Below are 22062 nucleotides of genomic sequence, written 5' to 3' on the forward strand. Positions count from 1 at the left end.
AGACTCATTGTATTTATGTCACCGTTTCCACATAGCCATTAGTAACTAATAATACTAATAACATTAGCATATAGTAACACTGGAAAAGACAATAATAATACCTTGTCTTTCCCAGTGAAAACCAGGGAGAGACGAGCTCACAAAAGGTATCGGCAGCAACACTGGGACTCTTCCCAGGATTCATGCCCAACTATTTGAATACAAGTATGTATTTCTTAGCTATGAATCTATGCAATCTATTGCAAGATGGCTCGTGAAATGACCATAGAGCAGGCCATCAAGAGCTGGGCGTGGCTGTCCATTAGAGAAATGGGAGTTAATGGGGAGTTGTGCTGCTTCTTTTGACCGGAAGAAGTTTGACTGCAAAGAAGTGCACTTGACTCTATTAGAAGCTGTTGATTTCCACACCTCATGTTTCCTTTCTGATGCCATAATATTCCAACTTTAGTGATAGTTATGGGCCAAAACTTTGCTCTGAATATGCTACAGGCATAATTTAATAAAACTGTGCATGCATAATGAGCACTTCATAGCATAACTCTCTGAGGATATAATTGACTATTTTATTTGATTGAAAGGCTTTGATCTAGCTAGGAATTTTAGTTCCAGTCACAGACAAAGCATGTGCTGGTCACATTTTTATTCTGACTCTTAGCTGAGAAATTGAGTCACTATAAAAAGTATGCAGCAATTTATAAGAAATTAACCACAAAAAGGCGTTTAAGTCCTGGAGTTAAAATAGCATAAAGATACATCATGGAGAAAAACATTTTAAGGCAGTAAGGTAAATACAAAGGGGGAATGAAAACATCTTTGTTACACAGCTCTAGCAGTGAAATTCTTCATGGAGATGGCAACTTTCAAAAGGAAGAGAACACACCTGAGGAATTTCTTGTTTTTGGAGAGCACAGCTGGAAGGATATTGACTACTACTTCACATGTTCATGACATGGAAATTATGAGTAAGGTTGTGCTCTCTCCTTTTCCTGTAAGCTGCTAAAACTTACAGTGAGACACCACCTGCTTTTGTTATATCTGTCAGTGCTGCTTCCATCTCAAATGTTTTAATTTTCCCATCAAACAAAATTGAGCACGTAACTCACAATTTACAGAGGGGAGTAACCATAATACCTTATTATTGTCTTCTTCTTTAACCATAACATGCCATGTAAATGGGATAGGTTTAATATTTTTTTTATCTTCCTATTTTTACGTTTCAGAAAGCTCTTATATCCAGAAGAGATATACTTTACCCTCTACTCCCACATGAAAATATTTTTTCTGATGGGCTGCCCAAGGAAGTGGTTGAGTTGCTGTCCCTGGAGGTGTTCAAGAAACGTTTAGTTGTGGTACTGAGGGACATGGTTTAGTAGGGAAATACTGGTGATAGGTAGACAGTTGAACTGAATGATCTTGGAGGTCTTTTCCAGCCTTGGTGATTTTATGATTCTATGATGACACAACACGCATCTCTAAAATTTGAATGTTCTGTTCTGTTTGTTTGCTCCTCCAGTGGATTGTCTATTTTCTCTCCTTACAAGAAACATTATTAATGAAAAACAAAATACCCAGATTTAGGAAATGTTGATAGTGATGTAACGTAATAAAGATGCTAGTGGTGCACAAATATGTCTGCAAATTCTGCAATATCAAAAGTAGTTCAGGAAGAATTGCTTTCTGTGGCAGTTACGTGCAGTGAGCCCTCTGCTGTTCACCAGGGGAAGCTCATGTTATCATCCAGAGTTGCCTTGCGCTGTGGTAGCTTCTAATCATGTCTTTGAGAGGTATCCAAACACTTTGGTCATCTGTGTGCTCTCAAAGTGTGGTCTGTAAAATTCATCTACATCACAGATATGGTTAATTAAAATTTTACATAATTCACGATAAATATACCCTTCCAAGTACTGAAGTGGCTACTGTTCTTTTGAAATGCACATAAATAGAGGGATAATTTCTGGTCAAAACACCCTAGTTTAAAGGCTGAGAGGAGAAACAAGTGCACTGAGAAACCCAGCCAAAGAAATAGTTTTCTAACTTTCATGGTGGTGTTAAAACGCATGGGTATTACAAAGCAGCAACCATTTGCAGGGGTTTGAGTCTTTGTGCTTCCCAGTCTTTTTCACTGGCATTGCTGGATCTTAATCCTTCTCTTGCCTGGACTCTACTAAGCCTAGGAAGGAGAATGCAGAGTGAGAAAGGGAATTGCAGGAGGTACCAGGAACAACATTCTGTCGGGCAAGCTGCAGGAAACAGAGCAGAGTGATGTGCACTTCCTGATTGAGAAGAAGCACTTAAAGCCAACCCCCATCTTTACAGGGGATTTCCCAGCTCTATTCATGCTCTGATCTCAGGAGCTGTGGTCAGACATCTCCTCTCGCTGTTGCTGAGCAGCGGAGATGCGTGCAGCCTACCTCAGTGCACAGTGCTGCCAGGCTGCTCCTCTTTTGCTTTCTTTGGAGCTGCCCCTAGAAATTGCCCTTTGCCTTTTAGCAGTTGTTTTATTCTAAGCTGCTTTATTTCACTTGAAGGAAACACTGACTACACTGACCCAGCCAGAGGGATGGGTTGCGCCAGCAGTGAAGGGTGGCCATTTGCAGCAGAGTGGTTATGAGAGGTGAAAAGTGATGTGCATGTGACTGCAACCCTGGGCAACGAGCAGAACAGTCTTTGCGAGAAGCTACATGTAGGCAAGAGGTTTTTTCTCTCAGCTCTGTAAGCTAAGTGGAGCAACAAAGGAGAGCAGCTCTCACTTTCATTTGGTTGTCCAAGCACAGAATAAAAACTGAAGTTCTGAAAGCTTAGCCTGAAAGTGTTGGTCAGTGGTTTTAACAGCTGTCCTAAATCCCTCAGTGCTGCTCAGTTACATTTCACTTCGCTGTACTTAGCCTCTTCTCTACTCTTCCCACGTTTTTAGGGCTTCTGAGGAGGCTATAACAGCAATTTCTCCCCTATTATGTAAATATCATATAATGCATTTTTCCTAAAACTGCACCATGAGTGTTTGCTTCAATGCCATAATTTCTCAGTTCTCTCAAGCATCCTTAATTGCACCCAGCCCTCTGCATGGCATAAATCTTGGACAAAGCAAGTCTCATGTTAGGCCAGGTGTGGGAATCCTAATGAGCTGAAGCTGCTGTTTTCCAGGGAGGTGAGCTTAGAGGAAAGACGGGTACTGATGGGGCAGAGCTGGTGTTGCATAGCTGCTTGAAAGTAAAGCCTCCAAAGAGAACTGTTGGTTGTGCCACCACCCCAGAACTTATTGTCTGAGAAGCTTAGCAAACAGTTCCTTAAAAAGGAAAAAATTGCCACTTGCACTGCTGCCTGGGATTTTGCAACTTTTTAGCAAATACAGAAAAGGGTTGGTTTTCTCTCTCTAGGTTCCTTGTTTTCCTCCTGAGATTTTCTTCTTGATTTACAGGCATTTGTGCTGACAAGGCTTTCTGGCTCCTTCCCAGTCCTGTGAGCGCCAAAAGCCCCGCTCATCTCAGACCAGAAGTGGAAGGGAAGCTAAGGAGCGCCAGTTTGTGTGCTGGCTCTGTGGAGCCAACCTTGCTCACAAAGCCAGCTCATGAGCCCATGTTGCCAGGGCTGGCTGTGCCACCCATGCAGCAGGGAGGCTTTGAGAACTGCAGGCACTTGGAGCAGCTTATGAAAATGTGTGCCAAGAAAGCCCTTCTTTTGTTCATCGTGACTTTAGCTGGCCATAATTTCCTTTCCAAGTGGTCTAACAAAATGCAAGACTTTTCTGTCAGGTAGTCTCTTCCTTTGAACTCACTCTAGCTACTGTAATGGTTTAATACAAACAACAAAGAAGTCAGTACAAGGAAATATTTTCTGTATAAGAGAAAAGTCATGTGATGTGTTCTAGTGAATGAGAATGTTCCATGATTGAAACGAAATTTTGTGATTCTGTTCCCTGTGCAAAAGTCTAATTGCCTACACTGTAAGTCTAGCTCTCAAATCACACCCAAATATTGTGACGTTACACTTGTTTTTTTCTTCCTCCATGCTGTGGCTCTACAAAAGTAAGACCGTTTGAAGAGGCAGGATTATATAGAGGAGGGAAATGAACTTTATGCATGGGGAGATAGTGATAGGACAAGGGAAAATGGTTTTAAACTAAAGGAGGAGAGATTTACGTTAGATACTGGGGGAAGTTTTTCACAGAGAGGCTGAGGAGGTGCTGGCACAGACTGCTCAGAGAGCTGTAGATGCCCCATCCCTGGAGGTGTTCAAGGCCCGGCTGGATGGGGCCCTGGGCAGCCTGAGCTGGTGGGGGGTGACCAGCCCATCATGGCTGGGGGTTGGAACTAGATGATCTTTGAGGTCCCTTCCAACCCAACCTGTTTCGTGATTACATACAACTTGGAGTTGGTTTAAGATGCTCAGGAAATGAAGACAAATATATCCCAAAAGCTTGGCTTGGATGTAGGCTTTTGGGGGGTTTGCTTTTGATTATGGCCAGGTCAGTCCTCTGAAAGTTGTGTTTCACCATTGCAACCCTAATTGCTAGCTCTTAGGACTTAAGTGCCTGTTGACTGAAAGTGCCTGTTGGGAATTTATTATGAAGTATTACAGAAAACTAAGTGTGCAATGAAAAAAAAAATACCTGAAGATTTGGTTTTGGAATTCAAATCCAATTTTAACTATTTTGAGAACACTTGTGCTATAATTTAACGTTCTTGCAGCTGGAGGTGGGGGTGAGGGTGCATGGCAGCATTCAGACAGCACCCAGGAGGGCTTGCTTGGTTTTTCTATATACAAAGTAATACAATTGGTCAAGAGCACTGGCTTAACTATTTTGCATGAATTTCTGTCACAAAGAACGGCATGTGTGAGGCTGCCCAAGCGCTCTGTGACTATATTCCTGGAAGGAAGGCAGCAGGAGCTTGTGGCTCTGCTCTGTTTTCGTGTTCAGAAGACAACAGATAGATCTCCCTTCTCTGTGTTTTAAGTCTTTCTGTAATTTCTTTTAAGCAGGTGTGAAAGTAAAGAGCTTGATGTTGAAATAAGGAATCTGATAGAGAGGAGTGGCACTTCCAAGTCATGTGAGGACTCTGAACCTATTGCCCAAGGGAGTCTGAACCACCAGAGGACTTCATGTTCCCCTAAGGTAAACACCGTCCACTTTCGCAATTGTTATCTATGAGAGCAGAACGTTCCAGGCACGTTCCCTGCATTGGTTATGCAGGAAACTGCTTGATTTCTGAAATGATGTACTGAACACACTCTGTTTTTTTCTGATACTGCTACTTTGTGCAATGAAGAAGTTAAAATGAGAAGATGCTTTTCATAATGTTTTAAAAGGTCAGCTATAGCTGCTGGTTCTGTAAAGTGCCATCCCGTGCAGCCAGCTGTGCCCTTTGGTATCATAGTTGCATGAGACTGTGTGCATGCAGAGCACGGATATGCCTTTTAGTTGTTGTGAGTGGTAGCTCTGATTTAACTGAGGATGCAAAGAGATGCGAGGAAGAGAGAGCTCTGGGGATCAAAGGCATTTAGATAAACAGGAAGAAGACGCTGAAGAGGAAAAATTATGATTTAAATCTGCATTTCTGTGATTTCATAAACAGAAACGTAAAGCCACCTGCCAGGGCAGTCTTTGCTGCTTGTACTTGAAGCAGCAGTTAACGAACATGGCAAACATGTTTCCTTCCCCTCCCCTTGAACAGCAAGCTGCTTTTACCATGCAGGAGGAGTAGAAAAGGAAATCCCTGCTTTCTGCTGACTGGGAAAGGAAGGAGAAGTAGGTGTGGAGGAGAGCAGTGCTGAAGGTGTGAATGCCAGTGCTCTGCTGGAGGGAGGGATGGCACGCTTACCCACCGGTGCAGGTGTGCCAGGAGGAAAAAGAGATCTCTAAAGGCAGTGCTTCTTGGTGTGATACAGGAACTTCATGAGGAGGTGAAGGAGAGATGACTCTTCTATGAAATACAGAATTATACACAGCTCTTTTCACATGTGAACCGCCATTTCCAAAATGACTCATGACCTCGGGGCATGCACCAGGGCTAAGCCTGAGGAGATGCTGCAGCATTGGGCCAGTGGGATTAGAAACAGAGAGAGAGAGATTACACGGAGAAATGGGGATTCCCAGCCCAGGGCTGGAACAAGAAGGTAAAGCAGAAGTCAGTACCAAACTGTCTAGCATCAGGCTGTAGAACTGCTGGTCTGAACAGCAAGCACAGCTGGTCTGTGGGAATGCATAGCTCCCATGTTATTCTCTGTGACAGAAGGAGATGCAGGAAAGGATTTATGGGGTGTGGGGGAGAAAAAAAATGGTTGCACTCACTTCAACCACTTCTATGGAGTGCTTCAGTGCTTCACTCAGAATACTGTGGCAACATTCCATCTGTCGTATTTTTATACTTTTTGCATTTATAAAACCTTTTCCCCCTTGGATGATGTACTTGTGTTGCTTATGTAGCTTAAAGAACAAAGTTTCATGGTAGGAATACACTGGATGTTTTTTCTTTGTACTTTTAAGTCAAAGAGATTTTCACTAGGCTGGTTACTGACTTCAAGTGAGTCAGGCTCCAGCAATGTCAAAGTTAGAAACTAGGAGTCCACCTGCTGGATTGGGCTTTGGAAAAAGCCAGAAGTGATTTTAACAAACTTACTATACTGTCAGTTATGAAGGTTATAAAATAGTATTTAAAAACAAGCAGAAAATATCATTTTGTGAAATGAGATGCTGAGGTAGACTTAAAATGAGGTAGAATGAGGGGAAACCCTCAAACATATGTAACATATATACTGATTAAAACAAATGGCAATTTTTAATTCACATCTACTTTTCTATTCCCTATTTTTTCCTGCAACACCGTGCTGCAGAATGATGAGTAGAAAGAGTCTATACAAACAAGAAGGGCTGCAAGGTATACATGAGAGTATTTACCCAAGGCAGTGAGGACAGGAAAGTATTCAGTGGAAAAGGAAGAATAATACTAATTAAATTCAGAGGTGTGTCAAAGATTACTGGCAGAGATGATTCCATGAGATATATTGTAATACAAGAAAACTAAACTGCTAAAGCATCTGAATTCTTTTGAGTGGAAAGTTAGAAAAAGTTTAATGTAAAGACTCTCCATACTTGTAGCAACTTTGTTTTAAACCTCAAAATGGCCTGCTTGCTACAGGTATAAATTATTAACAAATTGTTGTATCATGAAATTGGCATTTTCATCTTTAGAACTGAGTTTGCAAATGCGTAGGTATCTGAGTAGCCGTGCCCATGTGGTTAGCCTCACTGCTGATGACAGAAAATAGTGAATAAAAGGAGATCCTTTTATTCTATTCTAAAACAGAAGCCTGTGCTTCTGTGTTTTACTTACTCTGAAGACACATCTTGCTCTAATTTTGTTTCCTGTGTACTAGGGAACTTATGTGAATCTACATGTGTTATTCTGTTAGAGGGAGTAGCTATCTGAACAATGAAAAATGTTGAGGCTGACATGCTTATTTAAGGGAAAATCCCTTTCTAGTGCATTTCTCCTGGTGAAGCACATGGACCAGCTTGAGACAGGAAGAGATTCTTCTGGTTTAAGAGCCGATTTTATTCTTCAACTAAAATTCCTTAATTTCTACTCTTTCACTATGTGCACCAGAATGGAGGAAAAAGGGTTGCAATGGATAATGTGCCAAACACTGCTGGCTAAGTAACATCTTCCAGAATAAAGCATTTATTTTAGACAATTTTGCTCAAAGCAGATAGAAGATATCAGAATACTTTTAGAAGTGATTCAAATACAAAAGAAAAGCTTGACCCAAACGTAAGCAAACAGAAGATTTCTCAGAAGCCATCAAATTTTAGCCATCTTTAGTTCATCTCAAAGTAAATGTCACTTCTACCATTCTGAAACAGTACAATTTAAAAAAATCTCAGCGTATATCTGATTGATATACTGATACTCTGATTGATAGAGTAGGAAGGAAAAAAAGAGAGATAATTTTACTGTTTTCTTACAGTCAAGGAAAGGTTTGCTTTTACTTGACTGGAGCAATTTAATGGTTTTTGGTTTCACTGCACTGACTGAACAGAGTTTTCAGAAGTGATGAGGCTTTCATTACCTTAATTTGTGTGCCTATTTTGTAATACTGTTCCCAGAATAAAGATCCAGCACTCTCCAAAAGTGAGAACTCCTAACTTCTTCTAGTGCTGATGCTTTCAAGAAGACTCAGCATTGGCCAGAGCACTAAGGTTCCTATTTAAATCTCGTTGCAAGATTCCTAGAGATGACTAAAAGGCTTTTACAATCAGAAATGTTGGATGTTGTTAGAATAAAAACTACAAATAATCCTTAATTCAAATGGGGGTGAGGAAGATGCCTTAAGGTTGTTAATAACAGAAAGTACATCATTTCCTAGAAACAGAATAGCCATTAGTAAAGGACTCCTGAGCAGTTCAGCCCTTTCCATATAACTCTGGCGGTCAGCAGATCCTGCCCACCCCATTTGGTCACTGGGAAGCTTTTTCCACACCTGGTAGCTGACAGAATTATTCCTGCTCCGCACAGCTGTCTGTCTGCAGGAGCTCCTGGCTTCCACCTCACTGCCAGCCATTCCTGGCAGCCGTGCTCTGAAGCCTCTGAAAGTTTATTCCCTTAATGTGCTCCAATGGGTTGCCATTAAAGAGCATTTCCCCATTCACCTTAGCTCTTAAAATAAGACAGATGTGACCAAATATGGGAGATGAGACAAGCTCTGGCTGTCATGTTCATCAGGGCTGCTAAATGGTTTTTGAGGAATAGGTGGCCAGTTGTGGTATGTTGCCATTGCTTGTAGCACAGACAAAATTCATAAGTGCTAAGGATAAGCACATGAGTGTGGATGGAGAGAAGAAAAGGAGTGTAAAGGGAAGGAGAAAGAAGGGCAAAGATCTTACTAAGAATTCTTGCTGATTCGGAGAACATAAACATTTTAAATTATGATTCACTGACCTTACAGAAGGTTTCAGGCTTACTCAAGCACCTTGCAGGGGGAGGTTCCCTCACTACTTTGTTTTCTTAGTATGTTTCATCGTGTTCTGGTCTGTCATTTTAAGGGAGTTATAGAAGGGGGGGATCAAGAAACAGAATGGCATGTGTGGGCCTGAAGAAAGCATTCCTACTATATGCATAGGCAGAGGGGAAACTTCCAGCTCTTTGCAGAAGAAAAATGACCATTCTTGTACCAGTTCTTAAGCCACAGCACTCCACTGACTCTTCTGGAGAGCAAAATCTGCACCGATTCTGTTTTCTGCATTTTCTTGAACTATATTTAAATGTGAGGAAAAGATTATTTGTATTCGGTCTCAGCCCAGCAGCAGGAATAGTGACATTTTGTTTTCTTATGTGGGTCAGGTGTAAGAAATGTGCAAAGGGACTGACTTTCTGGAAAGAGTGGGAATAAAAGGAAAGGGTGAAACAGACGAAAAAAACATGCAATTTTCGAGGAAGTTCTTTCTCTAAAACATGTCAACCAGCCTGGCTAGATAAAGGCCTGTGTGGCACACTGTTGGGTTGTAGGTTGTAAGAAGTAACATGACGCTGACTGCTGTGGATGGGGACGCTGACTGCTGTGGATGGGGACATGGATTTGCACATTTGTGGAGAAGTCGGAGGCAGTAATACTGTAAGAGGTCACTAAATTTGGACTTCTGCACTCACAGACTATTCCTTGCAGTCTGCTTACTGGAGGTTTTTAAAGTGTAGCCAGTAAAGGGCATGACAAAAATTTCAGAGGAAGAGAAAAAATAGGGAAATTAAGGTTTGTGTAAGCATTAGACAGGGATTTATAGCACTTGCTGACCAGTTTGTTACTGCTGTTATGTCACATTTAGAGAATTACGTTTTTGTACATCAGTGGCTGAAGTACAAATGATTTCACCACAGTAAAATCTGATTTTCGTTAGTCTCTATTTCAAGGGACTCGTTTTTTCTGCAAACTCTTTACTGTATTGCTACACAGAGTGCTGATTTGCACGCCGTTGCCCATGTGTATGTGGCCTGATGTCCTGTCCATGTCTGAAGTCTTATTCCTGTCCTTACTGCGAGAGTCGCTCAGGCAGCTCCAAAATTTACTTTCATGGTGTTTTGTGCAGATCTGTTTACACTTTGCATACCCCTTCTTCAGCTGTCATTTTCTGCTATCTCTGAGCTTCTTGTGGCTGTGTAGCATGAGGTCAAATTTCACCCCCAACTCTTTAACTGCTCTGGGTGTATTGTGCAGGCTGGCAAATTTGAACAGCGCATTTAAAACATTGCTTGAATCTGTAAACACTCTGCTTTTGTTTTAGCTTTGTTACTGCATTTACTGTCTGGTCTTGAACTAGAATTTTCCAGGCGATCAACAATAGCTTATTAGATTCAACAGTTTCAAGCTGCTTGTAAATATGTTAAAAATTTGTTGGTTTTTTTTATTATTTTTTTTTATTTTTTTACTCCTATAGCTGTGAGTCCTGTAGCTCTCAAGAGCCTTTCTTTCAAGGAGTTTTATAAATACATCTCAAATTTCTGCAGTGCTATCATGTAATTAAGTTGTTTTACATTGTGAAGCAATAGACTGATAAACAAATTTAGTAGCTTTCTCTCAGCAAAAGAAAATGAATGTCATCCCCTCATCTTTTTTTCCAGTGCCATTAAATGTTTTCAAAGAGAGAAAAATACTTTGCTTCAACCTCTCCCAAGTTTTGCTGGAATAACACCAGTACCTCTGAAGGGCTGAACTTCTGTTCCCTACTCACTGGCTTTTCTTCTGTTCTTACAGATTCCAGAGGCACTTCTCTTTCCAGTGTCCACTATTGTTATGTGGTAATGGGAACAGAAGAGCATTTGTGAGGGAGGGGCCAAGAAACCTATCATCTTCCATCAAACCGCTTGCACCACTAACCAGAACCATTGCCCTTCGACAGCGCCTTGGGCTGGTTTTGGCCCCTAAGTTGGTTTTCCTATCAAGTCTTCTAAAAGGCCAGTTGGCTTAAACCACTGTCTGAAGGGGCGCTGGCATTATCCGTAAGAATGCTGATTTTGCCTAGCTATGTACTAAAGAGAACTTAATGTCATTTCTATTCTGTCATATATTGAATGAAATCCCTGCAATGGGAAGTGATAGCTGAAAGTAAGATGGTACAAGTACAATTGGAAACATTTTTAATATGTATGCACAGGCTGCAACTAATTAAAATCTGAAGATTTCTGCTTGCATCAAGATGTTTCTTGTTCAACTGAAATCTACATTTTTCACAAAATAATACTAAAAAAATATTAACTTTGGACAGATTTTCATTAGTTGAGGCAGAGAGGACTTTAAAAGAATGAGAATTATATGAGCTTTCCCATAGCCTCCATGAGGTCACAGCCCTGTGCTATAATATGACACAGCAGACTCTGAGAAGCTTTAAATCCTCCAGTCTAAGAGATAACCATTCACTTTCAGTGGTCATTAATGAGATCACTATGGTATTAACAATTAAGGATTTAGGGCCCGAATGTCCACCCAGCTTTCCATATAACTGTTTTGAACTAATCAGTGGTAATAACAACTGTGTGAATTCCTCTCTTTGGAGTGATTTGAGCCCCAGCATTTTTCAAGTGGGAGCTGTGATTCACAAGCAGGTCTGTGCCCTTATTTTGCTATTCTGTCCCCACTTCAGGAAACGCTCAGCACCTCACCTGACACTTTGCAGGTTCTGTTTCCCTGAATTTATAGTGTTTATGGCTGTGGCAGGCACAGCAGAAGGTACTGGGACATGACGAGGAGATGAGAGGTAGTGGCTGTTCATGCCATTTGTGTTTAGTGACATTACTCTCTCAGTCAGCAGCTAACTTTTGACTATTCATGTGCAGTAATTTCAGTCTAGAAAATTGTTTTCCTCTGTCTTGGATGTGAGAACACAAAATTATACAGACACTTAATTAATGGATGCTGCAGAAGTGACTGGGACAGCCCCAGACTGTGGGTGAAAGGGAGGTATTATTCATTCACCAATCTGACACCACCATCTGTCTGATCTTTAGGGCTCAGTTGGTCTGTTTCCCCACACGTATTACCTAGGCTTCTGCTTCGAAATCCTAAGGTTTGATATGACATAGATGTCTGACAATGCTATTGCAATACTGGGTCTCGTTCTAAAAATGTGTGATGCTTCCTTCCTCTTCCTACCTCACTGTGGGGATTTTACAGTTTTACTATTACTACTTTACTCATGTAGTGTGATGTATTTATTCATTTTAGAAGTTGGCCTTATCACAAACCTGTTTCCAGAGGATAACCTTCTTGTTTCACTTAATTTGGCTTTGGACTAAATTTTGCTTAGGTGGTGGAGAGATTTACTTTGTTTCATAGCCTGACAGTTACTGGCACATATCAATTACATTATATCAATTATAGGAGAAATTTCAAGAACCACAATTGTGAAAATTGCTGTTGTGTTATTCATCATATCTAGTTTTTCCTTTTTTTAAACCAGCACTGTACGTGGAAGAGATATGTACTCAAAGGCTGGTTTTGGCATAAGTACAGATGAAATGCTTTTGTTTTTTGATAGGTAGAATTGCTTCTTCCATGTAGAATCTAAAATATCTTTACTAAAATAAAATGTGTCTTTTAACTTCTTTCTTTTATAACCCACAAATTTTGCAGCCGCTCCACAAAAGAGAAGGCTTGAGAACAACATCAGGGTTGGGAAGATATATTTCATGTGCAAATGTTTTCAAACAGTAGCTCTCTCCCAGTTTGGGTTTTGTGTTTTGGAAAACAGAATTTGCCTACTCACACATTCTGAACCAGAAAGCTGGAATGTGGCTAGCAAATTCCACCAATTCACAGGATTACTTGAGTTTGATTAATGCTGTTTTCCAAATTGAAAGATCTCCTGAAGAATTACATTATTCTATGTCACATTTCACAGGCCAGTCTTTGTTTATTTGCTTTTCAAGAAATGGAATAACTTCTGCCCTCACTGAAAAGAGACTTCACATCTGGGATCTATTCGCAATAAGGAAAATTATTTTTCTTTCATCTTTCCTTCTTGAATTCATAACCAGTCAGAATTCCAAGACTGAAGACAGTGATGCTTTGTGTTTCTATATTTTCTCTTCACTTCCATGTGAAGTCTGTGTAAATTTTTTCCTTGTTGATCTTTTCTGTGAGTTTAACTTGGTAATGTCAGCTGCTTTTCCCAAATGGGAAACTAAGACATAAGTTCAAACTATTAAAACTTGAGTACCTTGACGCTAGAACCATGCTTAGAGTTACTGACTAAAACTGCAAGTCCTTGTGATAAGAACAAAATCTGCCTCCCTTCTTCATCTTTGTGCCACCCTTCTTCAAGGAAAGTAAATCAGTTTTCCAGTTAAGATGCTCCCCCTGACATGCTGGTATTTGTACGGGTGTCCTCTTCCTCATAGCTGTTAATATCACAGCCTTTCTAAGCATGATTCACTAATTTTAGCTATCATTATAGTTCACACTGTCTTACTGTCTCTTAATATTTACCATACTTATGTAAGTGCTTTGTTACACCTGGAAGCAGGGATAGAAAACCCTGCTGTCCTACTTGCTGAGAAAAATGTTCCCATCCTTTCCCTTACACATGTAACTTCCTCTCAGGGGGCAAATTGTCCGGCCAATTGCAATTTACATACTCAGTGCTGCCTTGCCTGGTGCATTAGTCACAGGCAGTGTGCTTGAACCATTCTGGGAAGTCCCAGATAGGAAGGAGGAAAAACTTAAAATCAAAATTCCACCACCTAGTGCTCAGTCCCCACTGCTTCCACAGGCAGCACTCGTGTTTCTCCTGCGGTTCTGTGCATTTTCCATCATCTTTCATTGCCCTTCTTTCAAAGACCCGCAGTGAAACAAATGCTCAAGACCATCTTGGAAGCACATGGGCAGACATGAGTGAGATGGAAGCTCCAGCAGACCTGCTAGAAGTAAGTGAAAGTTTCGGCTCCTTCTGAAGTGCTGTTTGAATTGAAAAACAATTGAAAACAATTTGACACACGAATAACTCCATTGATGGACATGTAATTGTTTTAGATGCTTTAATTTAAACATGTTGGTGAGCTTCTACAGGAAGAGAGAAAATCGTTTTCTTGAAGTCAAGTGCTCCAATGTTAGAACTCGGCAGGACTGGCCATGGGGTAAATATATGGTCAGGATTTGTACTGTGAAAAAAATCTACAGAGATATTCTGTAATTTTCTTCATTGGTATTGGCATTAAATTCTCTAACTGAAGAAAATAAATTTACTTCAGGAGCCATAGTATCTCAGAAGTGCTCATACTTTTATTCTACATTTTGCTCACTTATGGATTAAATTCAGACTAGAGAGAGAGAAAAATATCCCTGATCTGATGTAGTATATTTATATGAACATGAACATTTTTTCCAGGCCAATTATCTTATACATATATATCACATGTATACCTTTGTAACAACCCATAGAAGCTTCTTGAAAATTAAATGTAGCATTGCCATTACAGAAATGAGGACATAGCTGCTGTTGTCCTGCATGGGTACGAGTTTTATGGAAGAACCACAGATTGGACTGATTTCCCTAATTTCTTCAAATAGCCAAATCATTTTCTGTGTTGCTTGTTTTAAACCCACTGTTTTAAAGATTATTGCTCCAGGCCTGCAAATGCTTACCGGGTGTGATGTTACTTAATATTCTAGTTCTTGTAAATGAAGGGAATTGCTTGCACCCACTTTTAACTTATGCTCAACTTCTGTGACTCACACTATTTGTTTGTAGTACCATTTGTAAGATGATTAAAAGCCTTTTTTGTGTTCTGCATCTGAGATGGTGTGAATAGTCATAATTCTGTTTATTTTGGGATCCATTTGCAAAATGGCTGTAAAGCACAGGCCAAGCAGGGTTAAAGCAGATGTATGCTTCAGAATCCACTGCCAGAGAGTGCTGAGGTACCGAAATCAAATACAGAGAGAGAAAATGTTGCTGCTTCAAATTCTTTACATGCACGTAGCAGGGTGGATGGGAGTTTTATTTGATAATATCGACTTGAAGAGGGGATGCTGAAAACATTCATTTTAAGCACTTTTTTTCCTCCAGTCAAAGCACGTATTACCAAACAAACAGAAGACTGCATTAGCCAACTCTCAGGAACGACATATCCTCTCACTGGAACGACAGAGACAAGAGGTAATCTTGAATTTACCTATCCTTAATCTTTACAGTTATAATCTTTATCTATAGTATAATATTTTGAGAACTGCCTCCAAAATCAAATTATCATCTATTATAACATAAATATGAATCCAGAAGAGCAGAGATTTTTATGTCATAAAGGGCAAATGTTCTTAATGATCCCTATGGTGAAGGCCAAAGGATCACTATGAGTACTAGCAAATGGAGTCTTATTCACAGGTAGCAGCAAACTGGGAGCTGTTTTCTTGCTGAGCATCCCAAGGTGTGATCCTGTATCCTGAAAATCAAAATATTTCTGAGAGACCTATTTGGCTTTCTTCAATAAAAATGCACACACGCTGATTTCAGTTGTAATATTTGCATGAAAGTTGTTTGCTAGGCTTCCCTGTTTTGCGTGCCTGCTATTTTTCAGTTTAGTGGTACTGAGAAAGGCAAGAAAGCTCTGCACTCAGTAGTAATTGCAGTTAATAGACATGTTCTATTCACTTCTTGAAGCCAGTGACCTTCTAATTGCAAATACGTTTATGTAACTTAAAGCAGACTAACAAAAAGTCCTTGGCCATGTAGGAACTGCAGCTTGGGGGTTTGTTCAGTCTTGCTAGTGATTCATCTATAATATATTGTATATTTGCATGTTTTCTGATTGCTACTTCCTGAACATTCATGTACTGTAACTGAAATAGCAAATAACCGACAGATGGGCCATAAAGCTTGCCAAACTTTCCTTTTGCTTTCTTTGATATGAACTGGCCAGATAACAAGGAGACTGTGAATACATATAGTTTGAGTACTAGAATGCCAGCCTTTTTTATTTATTGACAATGTTGAAATAAGACTTATTTACTGTGACTTCCTGATAATTACAGCTTCTGGAGGTGAACAAGCAATGGGATCATCAATTTAGAACCATGAAACAACTTTATGAAAAACAGGTAACAATGCTGATTACTTCTATTCGAATATGAATGTCACCTGCTACTAGTTAGTCAAGTCTATGCTTAAAAACTAGCCAGGCATATCTATAGTGAGTATCTTTTGAAAAGATGGGGGCAGGAAGCATAGTATTTACTTTGTCTGTAGCTCACATAGGTAAAAATACTTCATCACATACAAGTGAAGATAATGCATGCACAATCTTCAGTGGGATAAAATAACAAGAGAGCAGAGAAGCAGCCCATCTGTCTAAGTAGGGAACCGGGCTGGACATGACAGCAGAGAACTTCGTATCTTCCAAAAGGGCACACTTCAGAGCACAAATAACTGAAAAGTAACTTGTGGTGTCTGATGCGTCCAGCCACTGATCCACATCACTACATATCTTTTGGTTCTTGCCCCACCTTTCATGGTACTTACCACTCTGGTTTATTAATGGAGTGCTAGCAATTTCTTTTGATACCCCAAAAACCAAATCGCTTTGTAAGCTGACACTTCTCATCTCTTATTTCCTTCTATGAAAAGGAAGTTGAATGAGTGACCTCATATATTTATCAGGAAAATTTTCTCTCTAATAAGTTCCAGTAAGTTTTACTGAGATCCAGATAATTTCTTCCTTGATTTTTCTTCCCCCCCCCTTCATCCCCCCCAGAGGAGAAGAATAAGAATTCAAATGACTCTTCCTCATTTAATATGACACATTTTTGTGCCTCCGGCTACATTGCTTTGGATGTGTACTAGAGCAGACATGGTCTGTGTTGCAAAGAGAAAAAAGAAAAGGACATTAAAATGAAGAATTCATACAGAGAAACAACCCCTTAGCAGCTGTGCTTTGGCAGCAAAATCAGTGCTAGAGTCAACTGATTGAGCACCAAGAAAGCAATTGCCCAGAGTCATTAAGACTCCTCAGAGCAGCAGAGCTTGGAGTCGGGGAGGTGGAGGGGAGAAGTAAGCGACTGGGAACTTTACAGCCAAACAGACCCACTCCTTTACACCTGTCTGCTGAGAGCTGAAGGGGTGCCATGGCACCTTTGGTGTGCTGAGCCCTTCAGGATGCACAGGCAGCCCACCACGGTATGTTACTTGCCTTTCAGCTAGCAGAAGTGAAAGCAAAACTGCACGTGTCAGAGAGGAGAGTCAGTGAGCTGGAGGAAGAAAGACATCGACATCCTCCAGAGAAGGAGAGGTTGCAGGTTCTGGACAGAGACGCACCATCACAGGAAATGGTAAGAGGGTGCACTCTTACCCAGTGCTGAATGCTGTCCCGCCTTTTCTCTCTTCTAGCGAGTTGCATGGAGTGGGTTGTTGTACAACCAGTAGATGGGGTTGTGGTGTTGGGCTCTTCACTACTGGACTCAAGGCGGTGTCTGATCAGAGAACTACGTGGTGAGACTGTTATTTGCATAGGAATTGTCAGACTGCTCAGCAGTAGTCTGTGTGTGGGAATAAAGGGTGGATTGATGTGCACAGTGCAGAGGTTTTCTGCCTAAGTGTTAATTTCAGGGTAAATTTCTTTGAGTGCTCAGTGAAAGAAAGTACTACAGAGACTATCAGTGGGAAAGCTGCAGATTTATTTAAAATGCTTGGCAGTAAATACTAAGGGAATGAACTGAACTCCATACCCCCACTTTTTGATACACGTTTTTACATATGGGCTAGCGTCAACAGTTTACAACTAGCCGTCTTAGATTCCCTTATGGATTACAGGTATTAAGTGCTGAAAGCAATGGGGCTGATCAGCGGTAGCTCTCTGTTCTAGAGAAGCATTCACCTCATCCTGAGAATAGTCAGGCACCTCTCTCAGGAGTCCTTAAGCAGTGGCTCTTGCATAGAGATGCGCACTGGAAGTCAGATCTCTGAAGCATTCCCACTAAAGTAAATCCACAAACCATTTCCAGGCTTTAAAGCAAACCGTGCCATTATGAATGTGTTGAATCACTGCCTGTGTTTACCCTCAGTGTGCACACAAGGTGAGGCAGTTTATCTTCCTGTTTGTACTACTACAGTTTTTATTGCCCACCCTTTACAATATGATAGCTGTGAAAAACAACTACCTTTTTGAAAGGGTGTGCTCTCCATTTATATTTTTATTTTTCTTACTACATACGCAAATAATGAATAAAATAACTCTGTACTCCAGAAACCCTTTACATGTGCCAGCCTCAGATCAGCAGTTTCTTTACAAATTATATAGTCAGCCTGAAAGTGCTTCTATTCCCTTTGAATTTCTTTACCTGCTGGATGACCTGCAGGGGTGCAGAAGATCTATACCCTTGCAGATCTAGCTGCTAAAAGCAAAGGATTTTGAATGAGCAACATGATTTTTAATACCCACGTCAACCCAGGCTGCCCATGGGGCTAGATGAAGAAAAGCAATTCCAAGGGATGATCCAAAGAAATGCTTGAAGTTACTCAGTTTGAAAGTACGTGAACAACATTTGTCTTTATTGCTCAGCATACTGAAGGGACTCAGACTGGTAAATTTACCAAGGTTAGATTTGTAGGGCTATATATTTTTTTCTAAAGCATCTAACATTCTTTATAACAGCATTTATATTTTGTTAAATGCATGCATATATACATATATATATACACATATATAAAATTTTCTTAGAAGTTAGCAAAGTTTCTTTTTCAAACGTTCCACATTCCATCCCATAGCCACAGAGCTGGGAGAGGCTGCAGAAAGCTATTGCCAGAGCAGAGTATTGTTTGCTCTCTAATTGCTTATCTAATCCTACAGCCATAGTAGTGTAGCAGCAGAGTAGCCATTCTCTGCATGCTTTCCTGACCCATTTAGGAAAGCCAGCAGCAGCTAATAGTCCTGGGGTAGATTACCCACTACTGCTGTCTTAGAGGGCTGTTTCCTTTTTTGATGCATCTGAAGGTATGTCTCAGAAAGACAATGTTGTGAACTTAGCTATCTGTTCCCATGACCTCCGTGGCCCACAGAGGAAAACTGATTCTTTTGGAAATGCAAATTTTTTTGTTCCTTTTTGGCTTGACTACATGCCAATATGCAGTGATCAAAGACTTATGGTAAAGTCTAGGTGCCAGAACACCTAAAATTCAGAGTTGAATAAGAAAATTCAGAGTTGAATAAGAAGAAATAAGAACGTGGATGGTTCAAAAACCTCAACAAACTGGAAATCTTACAAATAGCCATGTTCTCTAAGCTATCAGTCTAGAGAAGAATGTGTGCCAGGAGCTAGGGAAAGAGGGTGGTAATGGTGAAGCATAGAATATAGTAAAAGCCTATCAGAAATTTAATTTTTGCTATTGTTTATAAAAAACAATAATAATATCTTCAAGCATACCAACTTGAGCAAGCTCCCGAGTTCCTATGTGGACATTCCAAGTAGCCTAGAACAAAGGAAATTAAAAATACTTCCTGCATAAGTGGCAGTTTCTCAAGGATGTTTTTCAATGACTTGATATGTACACTGTGATTCATATCTCATGAGCTCAAACATGAATGCCTCCTAGCTGCTTAGAGGTATGCCTGTTGCACAGAGCATTCATATAGTATCACATGCGTGTGATTGTTGGATTTCATTTCTTTATCACATAAGGCAACTGTAGAGGTATATTTGAAATATTTGTTTTTAGTAGAATAGACAATTCTGTTCAATGTATGTAACCAGCAGACAATGCGATAAAAGCAAGCTAGCGAGGAATGCTTTTCCCTGGGAGAGAAAGGAGGAAAGCCTACAAATCACCAGCTACTTCAGGCTGTGATCTGAATCTTAGCTCCCTTCATTGTAAGCTGAAAATTGTTGAAAGCAATAGGAAAAGGGAATCAAACTTAATTTGGCAAATCTGTCCCAATAATTCCTACAATACTACATTGAAAGGCTACTGTAAGCCTTGTTGCAAATAGGAACATCTTCATGGTAGCTTGCTTGAAGGAAACAGTGTAGACAGACATACCAAGAAGGCTCAAGTTCAAGGTACCAACAACTGTGATGGGGTAAAAAAGTGGGTTTCTATAAGCCTTATTGGTAGCATGGTAATTTTTCAGCAAGGTTAGGCTTGCCTTAATTTCTCAAGCCCTCAGACTGTAACACTGAGAAGTTGTTTTATCTTCAGTGTTACATGACATTGAGAATGGCTGGGTCTCCACAAACCTCTGTCCCTGATATGGGTAGATGAGCCTGAAGCAGGATTGGGATGGTCATTTGTATGCTACTGTTTGCCTTGGCCTGCCAGCTTTTTCATGCCTTTGTGCAACTGCAGATTGTAGAGAATTTAGTCTGCTATGTTGCCTCTATCTCATCATATGGTGAGTGGTCAAAATGGTTTCAAAATACTTTATCATATTTGGGTTTTACTAACCACCCGTCTTCCTGTTGCTTTCCTTCACAGCTATGTTTGGGACACCAGAAATTCAGCACATCTGCCAGACAGCAGATATTCTGAAAACTGTTCTCGAAAAATGGTTCCATCTGCATTTCAACAGCATTTCTCTGTGTTTTTGCATCCCAGAAAGAAACAAAGGTCCTCAGTGAAGCTCTGCATGAAATGAAGGAAGAAAACAAGCTCCTGAAGCAGAAGAATGCATCAATGATAAGAAAACAAGAGCACTATGAGTGTGAAATAAGTCGTCTCAATAAGGTAGGAACAAGAATGAGGCACTGACTAGAAAATCACTTCTCCCTTTAATTCTAGGGCCTCTACTATCAAGCACTGACAGTACCTGATGATCCTCTTTTTAATCCTGGGTGGACAGTCTGTTCATGGCAGCAAACTAATCACTGTTAATCTGTAGATGACAGATTCAGGGAGCTGGGGAAACAAGCACGAACTGAATTTAGCAAATACCTGGGCATGCTGCTTTGGCAGGCAACAGAGTTTGCACTGTAAAGATTAAAGAAAGAAAATCTCTAGCTTCTTCTGTGAAACTTCTCTGTACCACACTTACGTTCTGTCTAGGTTTCTCCTTGTTAAAACAGAAGAGAAATAGGAAACAGCATAAGGATACTTTCATATGCATCTAATGAAACAGTGCTTTTAAAAAAATTAGTTTAAATACTTGTTTTACATATGTTTTGTTAGAGAATGGCTTCTCTTCACAAGACAGATGCTCCTGTTCTTGTATGCATACATACACACGTGTGTATGCATAATCTCGTGTACATCTGTATATATTGTTGAAGAAATTGCCATAAAATAGCTCAAGGTTTGTTTTTCTTCTTGTTGTTTAAATTTTCCACTGGAGGGAAAGTAATAAATGTAACTTGATCAGAAGATCATACGAAGCAGTGGGTGTTTCCTAACAATTCTATATTTCATGGTGAACCACAAACGCTTCCTGAGGAAATGCACTGCAGTAACCATTGCTGTGTGACTTTAAGTGCAACATAAGCTAGAGGACCTGCAAAAGGCAGGGTAAAAAAAAAGCAATGCTGTTTTATTAAAATCTGACAGAATTCATGATTTCTAACACATTCTGAAATGTTTTAGCAAGACTTGCTCAAAACCTTACTGTGACTTTAATTTTTTTGGTAAAAACAGCTTACTTCAACGTTTTATTTTGCTTTCTTATCTTATAATGTTATTGGAACTAAGATGTAGGTAAATAAAGCATACTTTTAAATGAAACATCAATTTCATGCAATGTGTTTTCTAATATGAATGATGCTGATTTCCTGTGTAACTGCATCCTTCACATCTCATATCATGAATGCATATAAAACTGTGCTATTGCAATTTCAGTGACATGAAGTTCTTACAAATTCTCTTAAATCAAACTTCTATATTAAAAATTCTTGAAACTCCTTCTACACTGCATCTTTTGGAAGGCTGTTCTGGAACTCTGTCTCTGTTTTCATTAGACACTTCATCTCTTTCAATTGGGCTGAATATATTCTGGCCACAGATACTCATTGATACTCATTTGTTCTTATGGTAGCAGATCTCCTGCCCCTATTTTTATGTTTAGCTACACAGAGCTGTCATATTTTCACTAGAGGACAGTTTAT

The 22062-nt window shown here is 40.1% G+C and overlaps 1 protein-coding gene across 7 annotated transcripts in view; it reads left to right on the forward strand.

Annotated features, from left to right (window-relative positions):
* TNIP3 (TNFAIP3 interacting protein 3) overlaps positions 1-22062 on the forward strand; it is a 63191-nt gene that overhangs the window by 21550 nt on the left and 19579 nt on the right. For 4 of the 7 annotated variants that reach the window (XM_010709938.3, XM_019614740.2, XM_031553091.1 and 1 more), the window contains exons 3-8: positions 4978-5113; positions 13824-13910; positions 15053-15142; positions 16015-16080; positions 17176-17307; positions 20567-20695. In XM_010709938.3, the coding sequence (XP_010708240.1) occupies positions 4978-5113; positions 13824-13910; positions 15053-15142; positions 16015-16080; positions 17176-17307; positions 20567-20695 (640 nt within the window). The remainder of the gene's footprint in view (positions 1-4977; positions 5114-13823; positions 13911-15052; positions 15143-16014; positions 16081-17175; positions 17308-20566; positions 20696-22062) is intronic. The other 3 variants (XM_031553090.1, XM_010709937.3, XM_031553092.1) reach the window with 2 other exon arrangements.

The sequence above is a fragment of the Meleagris gallopavo genome, chromosome 4, assembly GCF_000146605.3.
Source record: "Meleagris gallopavo isolate NT-WF06-2002-E0010 breed Aviagen turkey brand Nicholas breeding stock chromosome 4, Turkey_5.1, whole genome shotgun sequence".
NCBI classification, from domain to species: domain Eukaryota; kingdom Metazoa; phylum Chordata; class Aves; order Galliformes; family Phasianidae; genus Meleagris; species Meleagris gallopavo.